The following is a 13,096-nucleotide window of genomic DNA, read 5'->3' as shown; positions in this document are numbered from 1 at the left end:
CGTGGGTTCCAATCAACACAATGCAGAGCAATATTGGCACTAGTGGCAGGACCCAACGGTCAAATAGTTGATTTATAAATATTCCTAAAATTCAGGGTTATCTTTATTGCATTGTGGTTACCTTGCGATTATCTTTTCAACTGGGAGAGACAAACAGTACATTTGATCGGATTATCCTCCATGATAGCGTGCATATCCCATCTCCATGTGAAATATTAACCCCATCTTCTTTTCCCCCCAGATGCTGATTAATCTGTGCATTTCAAGCGTTTTGTTTCTACTTCCAAATTACAGAATCTGGAATTTTCCTTTTTGAAAAATGAACTTGCTTTTGCACAGCACCCAGTAAGACAATAGGTAGCAAATGTTCTGGTCTGCAAATAAAATAACCACACCTGATCATTCAGCTGTCGGATAGTCTTTTCGATGTGTGGCAGTAATCCCCGAAATGTGAACTCCTGAATGAACTGTCGAATTCGATCGTGATCGGTCAGTGTTAAACTGAGCCCACGAGCACTTGAGCTGTTTTGTTTGACTGAATCGTTCATTATCTCCACAGACTTTGGTGGGTGAGGCCCATCAAGTTCCCCTGACTGCACAAGGTCGTCTTCCTCAAATGGATGGGATTTGAAATTGTTTGGAATTCCATCTGTTAAAAATGAAGGGAGAGTGGTTACACATATGGACGATAATACATTATGGATCAATCCGAGTAGGTGGGTTTGTCCTCAAAGGGTCGAGGTTTGATGGGGGGTGTTAAATATCACGAGGGATCTGGAAAAAAAGATAGGGAAGAACTGCCATCGGCAGAAGAGTTGAAAACCCAGAACACAGATTAAAGGTGATTTGGCAATTGCGCCAGAGGGAACTAGGATATTTTCTTCAAAGGCATAGAATGGTTAGCATCTAGAACTCAATGCCCGAGAGCGTGGTGGAGGATTCAACTGGGGCTTTCAAAAGTGAATTGGACAAGTCACGTGGAAAAGAGAAAATGTGCAGGGCTTCAGTGAAAGGGCAGGAGAGTGGGATTAGATTTTGCTGAGACCCAGCATAGACTCCATGGCTAAAGGACCTCCTCCTGTGCTCTAACTATTTTATGATTCTAGAAGCAATTCAATCCGTCAATCCTGCTCTGCCATTCAAACTCCCAGAGACCTTTGTGGGCAGCATGGTAGCATAGTGGTTAGCACAGTTGTTTCACAGCGCCAGGGTCCCAGGATCGATTCCCGGCTGAGTCACTGTCTGTGCGGAGTCTGCACGTTCTCCCCGTGTGTGCGTGGGTTTCCTCCGGGTGCTCCGGTTTCCTCCCACGGTCCAAAGATGTGCAGGTTAGGTGGATTGACCATGCTAAATTGCCCTTAGTGTCCAAAAAATGTTAAGTGTGGGTTACGGGGATAGGGTAGATACGTGGGCTTCAGTAGGGTGCTCTTTGTAAGGGCCGGTTCAGACTCGATAGGCCGAATGGCCTCCTTCTGCACTGTAAATTCTATGACCTATGCAACATTGAAAAGTTCTCCCAATGTTTTTAAAGAGGTTGACTAACAATACAAATTGAAACATTGAGTAAAAAAGCATGTTGATCTAAAACTGCGACATTAAAAGCTAATGCAATAAAATGGGAGAACTTCACCATTTTGTATTCTCGACAACCACAACAGGAAAAGTGCATCTGCAGAAACCAGTACAAGCCACACACGTCACCACTAACAAAGCAATGAAGGCTGCAGAGGAACTCAATAAATGCCAGTCGCTAAATAAATTAAACAGCTAGTATCTCTAAAGCTTCAAACTCATAGAACAGTGGGGCACAGGAGTGGATACATAAATAGAGAAACAAGGATAAGCAGCTCGACCCTCAAGCTTGCTCTGTCATTCAATGAAAGCATAAACATCTACAAGCTAAATCCACGTATCCACCTTTGCCCCACCAAAAAGCAACAAGCACCAATGAATAAAGAGTTACATAGAATAGATAGGAGTGAGTTTATAAATTAACAGACCAAGAACATATCACTTAATAAATTGATGAAGCTCCAGACGGTTAAGTAATGGGTTAAGACACATTCCAATTGCACTAATCCCGAAAGTGGAGGGAACAGAATACTCGGCAATAGCCATCTCGGACCACGCCCCGCATTGGGTGGAGCTGGAGTTGGGGGAGGAGAGGGACCAGCGCCCGCTGTGGCGCCTTGATGTGGGACTGTTGGCGGATGAGGGGGTGTGCGGGCGGGTGCGAGGGTGTATTGAAAGATACTTGGAGGCCAACGACAACGGGGAGGTGCAGGAGTGGGTGGTCTGGGAGGCGTTGAAGGCGGTGGTCAGGGGAGAGCTAATCTCCATTAGGGCCCACAGGGAGAAGAGAGAGAGGAGGGAGAGGGAGAGGTTGGTGGGGGAGATTTTAAGGGTGGACAGGAGTTATGCAGAGGCCCCCCCGAGGAGGGGCTATGTAGGGACCGACAGAACCTCCAGACGGAATTAGACCTGATGACTACGGGGAAAGTAGAGGCACAGTGGAGGAAAGCGCAAGGGGCGGCGTACGAGTATGGGGAGAAGGCGAGTCGGATGCTGGTACATCAGCTTCGTAAGAGGGAGGCAGCGAGGGAGATTGGTGGAGTTAGGGATAGAGGGGGGAATACGGTGCGGAGTGCGGTGAGAATAAACAAGGTATTTAGGGACTTCTATGGGGATCTGTACAGGTCTGAGCCCCCAGCGGGAGAGGAGGGGATGCGACGATTCCTAGATCATCTGATGTTCCCGAGGGTGGAGGAGGGGGAGGTGGCTGGTTTGGGGAGTGAGAGTATCTTTGGGAAGTATTGCGGAGGTTTGGGTTCGGGGAGGGGCAGCACGGTAACATTGTGGATAGTACAATTGCTTCACAGCTCCAGGGTCCCAGGTTCGATTCCAGCTTGGGTCACTGTCTGTGCGGAGTCTGCACATCCTCCCCGTGTGTGCGTGGGTTTCCTCCGGGTGCTCCGGTTTCCTCCCACAGTCCAAAGATGTGCAGGTTAGGTGGATTGGCCATGATAAATTGCCCTTAGTGTCAAAAATTGCCTTTGTAGTGTTGGGTGGGGTTACTGGGTTATGGGAATAGGGTGGAGGTGTTGACCTTGGATAGGGTGCTCTTTCCGGGAGCCGGTGCAGACTCGATGGGCCGAATAGCCTCCTTCTGCACTGTAAATTCTATGATCAGTTGGGTCAGACTGTTATGTAGAGCCCCGGTGGTGAGTATGGCTACGAACCGGCAGAGGTCGCAGTACTTTCGGCTGTACCGGGGGACGAGACAGGGGTGCCCCTTATCCCCCTTGTTGTTTGCACTGGCAATTGAACCGCTGGCCATGGCACTGAGGGAGTCCAGGAAATGGAGGAGATTGGTTCGGGGGGGGGGGGGGGGGGGGGGGGGGGGGGGGGGCACCGGGTGTCGTTGTATGCCGATGACCTGTTGTTGTATGTTGCGGATCCAGTGGAGGGGATGGCGGAGGTCATGCGGATCCTTAGGGAGTTTGGGGACTTTTCGGGGTATAGACTCAACGTAGGGAAGAGTGAGCTCTTTGTGGTGCACTCAGGGGACCAGGAAAGGGGGATAATAGATGAGTTACCGCTGAAGAGGGCGGAAAGGAGCTTTCAGTACCTGGGGATCCAAGTAGCTAGGAGTTGGGGGGCCCTGCACAAGCTTAATTTGATGCCGTTGGTGGAGCAGATGGAGGAGGATTTTAAAAGATGGGATATGCTGCCACTCTCACTGGCGGGTAGGGTGCAGTCGGTAAAAATGGCGGTCCTCCCGAGGTTTCTCTTTGTGTTCCAGTGCCTTCCCATTTTGATCCCCAAGGCCTTTTTCAAATGGGTAAGCAGGAACATCATGGGATGTCTGTGGGCGAATAAGACCCCCAGGGCGAAGAGGGTGTTTCTGGAGCATAGCAGGGACAGGGGGGGCTGGCGCTGCCGAATCAATATGGCTATTATTGGGCAGCCAATGTGGCAATGTTCCGTAAGTGGGTAATGGAGGGAGAGGGGGCGGTGTGGAAGAGGTTAGAGATGGCGTCCTGTGTGGGCACGAGCCCGAGGGCGCTGGTGACGGCACCGCTGCCACTCTCGCCGACAAGGTACACCACGAGTCCGGTGGTGGCGGTGACGCTGAAGATTTGGGGGCAGTGGAGGCGACACGGGGGCGAGGTGGGGGCCTCGGTTTGGTCCCCAATTCGGGAGAACCATCGGTTCATCACGGGAAGGATGGATGGGGGTTTCGGAGCTGGCATCAGGCAGGGATTAGAAGAATGGGTGACCTGTTCATCGATGGGACGTTTGCGAGCCTAGGGGCGTTGGAGGAGAAGTTTGGGCTACCACCGGGAAACGCTTTCACGTACATGCAAGTGAGGGCGTTTGTGAGGCAGCAGGTGAGGGAATTCCCACTGCTTCCGGCACGTGGGATTCAGGACAGGGTGATTTCGAGTGTATGGGTTGGAGAAGGCAAGGTTTCGGCGATTTATGAGGAGCTGCAGGAAGAAGAGGCGGTCTCGGTGAAGGAGTTAAAGGGCAAGTGGGAGGAGGAGCTTGGGGAGGAGATAGATGAGGGTCTGTGGGCTGATGCCCTGAGTACGGTTAATTCTTCCTCCTCTTGCGCCAGGCTTAGCCTAATACAGTTCAAGGTTACTCACAGAGCGCATATGACAGGGGCGAGGTTGAGTAGGTTCTTTGGGGTGAAGGACAGATGTGGGAGGTGCTCGGGGAGCCCGGCAAATCACATCCATATGTTCTGGTCATCCCCGGCACTGGATGGGTTTTGGAGGGGTTTTGCGAGGACTATGTCCAAGGTGGTGAATGCCCAGGTCAAGCCAAGCTGGGGATTAGCATTATTTGGGGTATTGGACGAGCCAGCAGTGCAGGAGGCGAAAGAGGCCGGTATTCTGGCCTTTGCATCCCTGGTAGCCCGGCGGAGGATTTTGCTACTGTGGGAGGATGCAAAGCCCCCTAGTGTGGAAGCTTGGATCAACAACATGGCAGGATTCATCAAGCTGGAGAGGATAAAGTTTGCCTTGCGAGGGTCTGTGCAGGGGTTCCTCAGGCGGTGGCAACCGTTCTTAGACTACCTCCCGGAGCCTAAGGAGGTGGTCAGCAGCAGCCCAGGGGCGGGGGTGGGGGGTTCTCTTGGTGTGGCGTTTGGGTTAAGGTGGGTTTTTTCCCCCCCTATTTGTGCTTTTTACTGTTATATGGGGGGTTACTGTATATGGGAGAAATTCAATGTATAATTTCTACTTGTGTGTTGCTTTTTTTTGTTTGGGGGGGGGGGTTGTTGAAAATCTTGAATAAATATATATATTTTTTAAAAAGAGACATTCCAATTAGTTGTCTCAATTATGTTAAGTATCCAATAATTGACACTGATATGTAAAGAGGCTTCAGGTGACCTTTGTGTCAGGTGATGTGATGTTAAGAGTTTTGTGCAGAGTCTGGTAGAGTGAAATAAAGGTGTTTGTGAAAAGAAGATCCTTTGACTCTTTATGCAACAGCAGCGTCTAGCACCGACGCCACTTAAATAATATGCCCCCATCTAACTCTGCCATTCATGTGTCTTGCACCAAGCTCCTTGCCCAGTAAAGGAAAGATATTGCAAGAAAACGACAGGAGAGAGTGTATTGCATTTGGATTAAAAATGTGGACCACGTACTTCCGGTTGCAGTTATGCCTGGGTAGGTCGCATGTTCGGCAGCTCCTGCCAAGAACGGACTTTTGGGCCCTTTTGAGGAGCCCCAGCGGCACTTGGATGACGATTCCCGGTGTGGGAAAGCAGCAGTCAGGTTCCCCCAGCATTGTATGGAGTGGACCAGGAGTGGAGCGATTAAAAAAAGTGGTTTTGGAGCAGAGGGGAGAGCGGGTGCGGAAAAGTAAGATGGCGGCGCGTGGAGACCAGGCAGCGCGGGCGCAATGGTCGCGGGAGCAGCAGGAGTTCCTGAAAAGCTGCTTTGCGGAGCTGAAAGCAGAAATACTGGCCCCAATGAGGGCGTTGATAGAAAACCTGGTGGAGACCCAGAAGGCCCAAGGGGCGGCGATTCGAGAGGTGCAGCAGAAAGCATCTGAAAACAAGGACGAGATTCTGGGCCTGGCATTGAAAGTGGAGGCGCACGAGGCGCTGCACAAGAAGTGGCAGGAAAAGTTCGAGGACCTGGAGAATAGGTCGAGGAGGAACAATCTCCGGATTCTGGGTCTCCCTGAAGGGGTGGAGGGGTCCGACATTGGGGCATATGTAGCCACAATGCTGAACACGTTAATGGGCGCGGGAGCCTTCCCGCGGCCCTTGGAGCTGGATGGGGCTCAGAGTCCAGGCAAGGAGGCCTAAAGCCAATGAGCCGCCAAGGGCTGTAGTGGTGAGGTTTCACCACTTCATGGACAGGGAGTGTGTCCTGAGATGGGCAAAGAAGGAACGGAGCAGCAGTTGGGAGAATACGGAGTTCCGTATTTATCGAGACTGGAGTGCAGTGCTGGCTAGGAAGAGGGCTGGATTCAACTGAGCCAAGGCGGTGCTCCACTGAAAGGGGGTGAAGTTCGGGCTGTTGCAACCAGCGCGATTGTGGGTCACTTGTCAAGATCGCCACCATTGTTTTGATACGCCGGATGAGGCGTGGACCTTCATACAAAACGAGAAGTTGGACTCGAACTAAGGGTTTGATGTGGGGGTGGGATTGTTTTTTCGCGGTTGTGTGGGAAAGCTGGGGAGTGGGAAGGAGTGAGTGGATGTGATATGTGGGCTTTGTGGCTTTGTGGGCATCGGTACTGTTTTGCAGGGGCTGGTCCCCGTGTGCGAAGGGGGGAGGGAGGGGCAGGAGGCCCTGGGTCGTGGGGAATTGGGATGAGGTTGTAGGAGAAAGGAGCTGCGCCATAGGGGGCGGGGCCGGCCCAGGTGGAAAAAGCGGGCTTTTTCCCCGCGCTGAGCTGAGGAAGGGGGGAGCAGGGCCGGAGGGGAGAGGTGGTGCTGGAGGGTTGCTCACATCGGCCTGAAGGGGGGGGGAATTCCACACGGGGGGGCGTTGGCAAAGGCGGGAGCGGCATGGGTCAGCAGGAGTCACCTGACTTACGGGAGTGCAATGGGGGGAGCAAGGGGGCTAGAAGGTGGTCTAGCTGGGGGGGCGGGGGGAACTGGGTTGCTGCTGTACTGACCGAAGGGGAGCTGGAGGTAAAAGGGAGAGTCGGGGCGGCGGTTCGCTGCCTGGGGGACTGGAGTGTGCGGGAGGCGTGGGCACATGGCTAGCCTAAGAAAGGGGATGGCTAGTCGGCGGGGGTTGCGCGAGTAGCCCCCTGATCCAGCTGGTAACATGGAATGTGAGGGGCCTAAATGGGCCGGTCAAGAGGGTCCAGGTGTTCACGCACTTAAAGGGACTGAAGGCAGACGTGGTTATGCTTCAGGAGACGCACTTGAAGGTGACAGATCAGATCAGGCGGAGAAAGGGATGGGTAGGGCAGGTCTATCATTCAGGGTTGGATGCGAAGAACAGAGGGGTTGCAATACTGGCGGGGAAGCGGGTGTCGTTCGAGGCACCGAATATTGTGGCGGATAATGGGGGTCGATACGTGATGGCGAGTGGTAAGTTGTAGGGGATCCGGGTGGTACTGGTGAATGTGTATGCCCCAAATTGGGACGATGCAGGGTTTATGAAGCACATGTTGAGTCGGATCCCAGATCTGGAAGCGGGGAGCTTGATAATGGGGGGGGGGGGGGTTTAATACGGTACTGGACCCAGCATTGGACCGATCCAGGTCAAGGACGGGTAAGAGGCCAGCTGCAGCCAAGGTGCTAAGGAGTTTTATGGACCAGATGGGGGAGTGGATCCGTGGAGGTTTGCCAGGCCGGTGGCCAGAGAGTTCTCTTTTTTCTCCCATGTACATCAGCCCTATTCACGGATAGACTTCTTTGTGATGAGTAGGGCACTGATCCCAAGAGTGGAGAGAACGGAATATTCGGTTATAGCGATTTCGGACCACTTCCCGCACTGGGTGGAGTTGGAGTTGGGGCGGAGAGGGACCAGCGCCCGCTGTGGCGCCTGGATGTGGGACTGTTGACGGATGAGGAGGTTTGTGGGCGGGTCCGGGGGTGCATTCAGAGATACATAGAGGCCAATGATAATGGGTAGATGCAGATGGGTGTGGTTTGGGAGGCTCTGAAGGCGGTGGTTAGGGGAGAGCTAATTTCAATTAGGGCTCACAGGGAGGAGAGAGGATGGAGCGGGAGAGGTTGTTGGGGGAGATAGTAAGGGTGAACAGGAGCTATGCAGAGGCCCCCGAAGAGAGTCTGCTGAGGGAGCGACGGAGCATCCAAACGGAATTTGATTTATTGACCACGGGGAAGGCAGAGGCTCAGTGGAGGAAAATGCAGGGGACAGTATATGAGTATGGGGAGAAGGCGAGTCGAATGCTGGCGCATCAGCTACATAAGAGGGAGGCGGCGAGGGAGATTGGAGAAATCAGGGATGGCGGGGGGGGGGGGGGAAATACGGTGCGGAGTGTGGTTAAAATAAATGAGGGATTTCTATGGGGACCTGTACAAGTCAGAGCCCCCGGAGGGGGGGGAAAGAGAGGATGCGGCGGTTCTTAGATTAACTGAGGTTCCCGAGGGTGGAGGAAGAGCAGGTGGCTGGCCTAAGGGCCCTGATAGGGCTGGAGGAGCTGGTTAAGGGATTGGGGAGCATGCAGGTGGGCAAGGCCCGGCACCGGATGGGTTCCCGGTTGAATTTTATAGGAAGTATGTGGATCTGTTGGGCCCGTTGCTGGTGAGAACCTTCAATGAGGCGAGGGAGTAAGGGACTCGGCCCCCCGACAATGTCTCGGGCACTGATCTCGCTGATTCTAAAGCGGGATAAGGACCCACTGCAGTGCGGTTCGTATAGGCCGATCTCGCTCCTTAACGTAGATGCCAAGTTGCTGGCAAAGGTCCTCGCTACGAGGATTGAGGATTGTGTCCCGGGAGTGATACATGAGTGATACATGAGTAGGGAGAGACGGAGCCACGGGCAGCACGGTAGCATTGTGGAGAGCACAATTGCTTCACAGCCCCAGGGTCCCAGGTTCGATTCCGGCTTGGGTCACTGTCTGTGCGGAGTCTGCACAACCTCCCCGTGAGTGCGTGGGTTTCCACCGGGTGCTCCGGTTTCCTCCCACAGTCCAAAGATGTGCAGGTTAGGTGGATTGGCCATGATAAATTGCCCTTAGTGTCCAAAATTGCCCTGAGTGTTGGGCGGGGTTACTAGGTTACGGGGATAGGGTGGAGGTGTTGACCTTGGGTAGGGTGCTCTTTCCAAGAGCCGGTGCAGACTCGATGGGCCAAATGGCCTCCTTCTGCACTGTAAATTCTATGGTAAATTCTATGATAATCTATGAGGACCAGACGGGGTTCGTGAAGGGCAGGCAGTTAAATGCAAATATGCAGAGGCTCCTGAACGTGATTATGATGCCCTCGGTGGGAGGGAAGCGGAGGTGGTGGCGGCTATGGACGCGGAGAAGGCCTTTGATCGGGTGGAGTGGGAGTATCTATGGGAAGTGCTTAGCAGGTTTGGGTTCGGGGAAGGGTTCACAGGGTGGATCAGGTTGTTATACAGGGCCCCGGTGGCGAGCGTGTCGACGAACCGGCGGAGATCGGAATATTTCAGATTGTACCGGGAGACGAGACAGGGGTGTCCCCTGTCCCCTTTGCTGTTCGCGATGGCAATTGAGCCGCTGGCCATGGCATTAAGGAAGTCTAGGAACAGGAGGGGGTTGGTCCGTGGAGGGGAGGAACACCGGGTGTCACTGTATGCTGATGACCTGTTGTTATATATTGCAGATCCAGTGATGGGGATGGCGGAGGTCATGCGGATCCTTAGGGAGTTTGGGGACTTCGAGCTATCGGCTCAATGTGGGGAAGAGTGAGCTCTTTGTAGTGCATGCGGGAGGCCAGGAAAGGAGGCTGGAGGAGCTGCCATTGAAGAAGGCGGAGAGGAGCTTTCAATACCTGGGTATCCAGGTAGATAGGAGCTGGGGGCCCCTGCATAAGCTTAATTTGACACGGTTGGTGACCAGATGGAGGAAAACTTTAGGAGATGGGATGTGTTGCCACTTTCCCTGGCGGGTAGGGTGCAGTCGGTCAAGATGACGGTCCTCCTGAGGTTCTTGTTCGTGTCCTGCCCATCCTAATCCCCAAGGCTTTTTTCAAGCGGGTAAGCAGGAGTACTATGGGGTTTGTATGGGCGAGCAAGACCCCGAGGGTGAAGAGGGTGTTTCTGGAGCGAAGTCGGGACAGGGGCGGGCTGGTGCTGCCGAATCAGTATGGTTATTATTGGGCAGCTAATGTGGCGATGATCCGTAAATGGATAATGGAGGGAGAGGGGGCGGTGTGGAAGAGGCTGGAGGCGGCATCTTGTGGGGGTACTAGCTTGTGGGCGCTGGTGACGGCACCATTGCCGCTACCGCCGACGCGGTACACCACGAGCCCGGTGGTGGCGGCGACATTGAAGATCTGGGGGCAGTGGAGGCAACATAAGAGTGAGGTGGGGGCCTCAATTTGGTCCCCGATACAGGATAATCATAGGTTTGTGCCGGGCAGGATGGATGGGGGGTTCCTAAGTTGGCATAGTGCAGGAATTAAAAGGATGGGGGACCTGTTCATAGATGGGACTTTTGCTAGACTGGGGGCGCTGGAGGAGAAATTTGGGATGCCTCCCGGAAACGCTTTTAGATCTATGTAAGTGAGGGTGTTTGTGAGACGGCAGGTGATGGAATTCCCGCTACTTCTAGCACGAAGGATTCAGGACAGGGTGATTTCGGATGTATGGGTTGGAGAAGGCAAGGTCTCGGCGATTTATCAGGAGCTGCAGGAAGAGGAGGAGGCCTCGCTGGAGAAGTTGAAGGGCAAGTGGGAGGAGGAGCACGGGGAGGAGCTGGATGAGGGTCTGTGGGCTGATGCCCTGGGCAGGGTCAATTCCTCCTCATGCGCCAGGCTCAGTCTAATACAGTTCAAAGTAGTACATAGGGCAGTTATGACAGGGGCGAGGATGTGTAGGTTTTTTGGGGTGGAGGACAGATGTGTGAGATGTTCGAGGAGCCCAGCGAATCACACCCATATGTTCTGGACGTGCCCAGCACTGGAGGGGTTCTGGAGGGGCTTTGCGAGGACTATGTCCAAAGTTGTGAACACCCGGGTCAAGCCGAGCTGGGGGATAGCTCTATTTGGGGTATCAGACGAGCCAGGAGTGCAGGAGCCGAAAGAGGCCAGAGTTCTGGCCTTTGCGTCCCTGGTAGCCCGGCGGAGGATCCTACTAATGTGGAGAGATGCAAAGCCCCCGAGCGTGGAAGCTTGGATCAATGACATGGCAGGGTTCATTAAGTTGGAGAGGATAAAGTTTGCCCTGCAAGGGTCTGTGCAGGGGTTCTCCAGGTGTTGAAAATTTTGAACAACCATATTAAAAAAAATAATGTGGACCACTGTATGAAAAATAGGTCAATAACTAAAAGGGAACCATGAAGGACATACAGTATGAAAACAGGCCATTAGGCCCAACAATCCATGCTATCAGTGATGTTTCACTTAAGCTTCCTCAGCTAGCTATCAGCAGAACCCTCTGTTCCCTTTTCCCTCATGTTTATTCAGCTGCCCCTTAAATGCATTTGTACTATCTGCCTCAATCCACCCTGTGGGAGAGAGTTCCACATTCCCACTATTCTCCGAGAAGAAGTTTCTTCCGAATTCCTTATTTGATTTCTTGGTGACAATTGTATATTGATGGTCCTAGCTTTATTCTGTGACACCAGTGAAAATATTCTGTCTCTACACTGGAAAACTCCTTGCATAATTCTGCTCAAGGATGCTCAGTTTGGGTTCCGCCAGGGTCACTCAGCTCCTGACCTCATTACAGCCTTGGCTCAAACACGGACAAAAGAGCTGAATGCCGGAGGTGAGGCGAGAGTGCCTACCCTTGACATCAAGGCAACATTTGACCGAGTATGGCATCAAGGAGCCCTAGCTAAACTGGAGTCAATGGGGATCGGGGGAAAACTCTCCGCTGGTTGGAGTTATACCTGGCACAAAGTAAGATGGTTGTGGTGGTTGGAGGTCACTCATCTCAGCCCGAGGACATCACTACAGGAGTTCCTCAGGGTAGTGCCCTAGGCCCAACCATATTTAGCTGCTTCAGCAATGACCTTCCTTCCATCATAACGGCAGAAGTGGGGATGTTTGCGGATGACTGCACAATGTTCAGCACCATTCAGGACTCCTCAGATAATGAAGCTGTCCATGTCCAAATGAAGCAAGACCAGAACACTATCCAGGCTTGGGCTGACAAGTAGCAAATTACATTCATGCCACACAAGTGCCAGGCAATGACCTTGTCCGACAAGAGAGGATCTAACCATCGCCCCACGACATTCAATTGCATTACCATCGCCGAATTACCCCACAATCAACATCCTGGGAGTTACCATTGATCAGAAACTGAACTGAACGAGCCATGTTAATACTGCGGCTACCAGGACAGGAATCCTACGTCGAGTAACTCACTTCCTAACCCCACAAAGTCTGTCCACCATCTACAAGACACAAGTCAGGAGTGTAATGGAATATTCTCCACTTGCCTGGATGAGTGCAGCTCCAACAACACTCGAGAAGCTCAACACCATCCAGGACAATGCTTGATTGCTCTCCACAAACATTCAATCCCTCCAACACCGATAAACAGCGGCAGCCGTGTATATAATCTACAAGACACACTGCAGGAACCTGCCACAGTTCCTTAGGCAGCACCTTCCAAACCCATGACTATTACCATCTATAAGGATAAGAGCAGCAGATACCTAGAAATCCCACCACTTGGAGGTTCCCCTCCAAGTCACTCACCACCCTGACTTAGAAATATATCGCCGTTCCTTCACTGTCGCTGGGTCAAAATCCTAGAATTCCCTCCCCAACAGCACAGTGGGTGTACCTATACCTCAGGGACTACAATGGTTCAAGGCAGCAGCTCACCATCACCTTAAGGGCACCAAGGGATGTGCACTAAATGTTGACTTAACCAGCGACACCCAAATCCCATAAATTAATTTACAAAAACAATTCTGGAGACCTTGATTGGGTTGCAAC

General features: G+C 52.6%; 1 protein-coding gene across 4 annotated transcripts in view; it reads right to left on the bottom strand.

Moving 5' to 3' along the window:
• trappc8 (trafficking protein particle complex subunit 8) overlaps positions 1-13,096 on the bottom strand; it is a 228,050-nt gene that overhangs the window by 126,667 nt on the left and 88,287 nt on the right. For all 4 annotated transcript variants that reach the window (XM_072468480.1, XM_072468481.1, XM_072468482.1 and 1 more), the window contains one exon: positions 396-649. In XM_072468480.1, the coding sequence (XP_072324581.1) occupies positions 396-649 (254 nt within the window). The remainder of the gene's footprint in view (positions 1-395; positions 650-13,096) is intronic.

This window comes from Scyliorhinus torazame, chromosome 11 (assembly GCF_047496885.1).
Source record: "Scyliorhinus torazame isolate Kashiwa2021f chromosome 11, sScyTor2.1, whole genome shotgun sequence".
Classification (NCBI taxonomy): Eukaryota; Metazoa; Chordata; class Chondrichthyes; order Carcharhiniformes; family Scyliorhinidae; genus Scyliorhinus; species Scyliorhinus torazame.
Note: the sequence above shows the minus strand (reverse complement) of the source record. Positions and strands in the feature narration are given on the sequence as shown.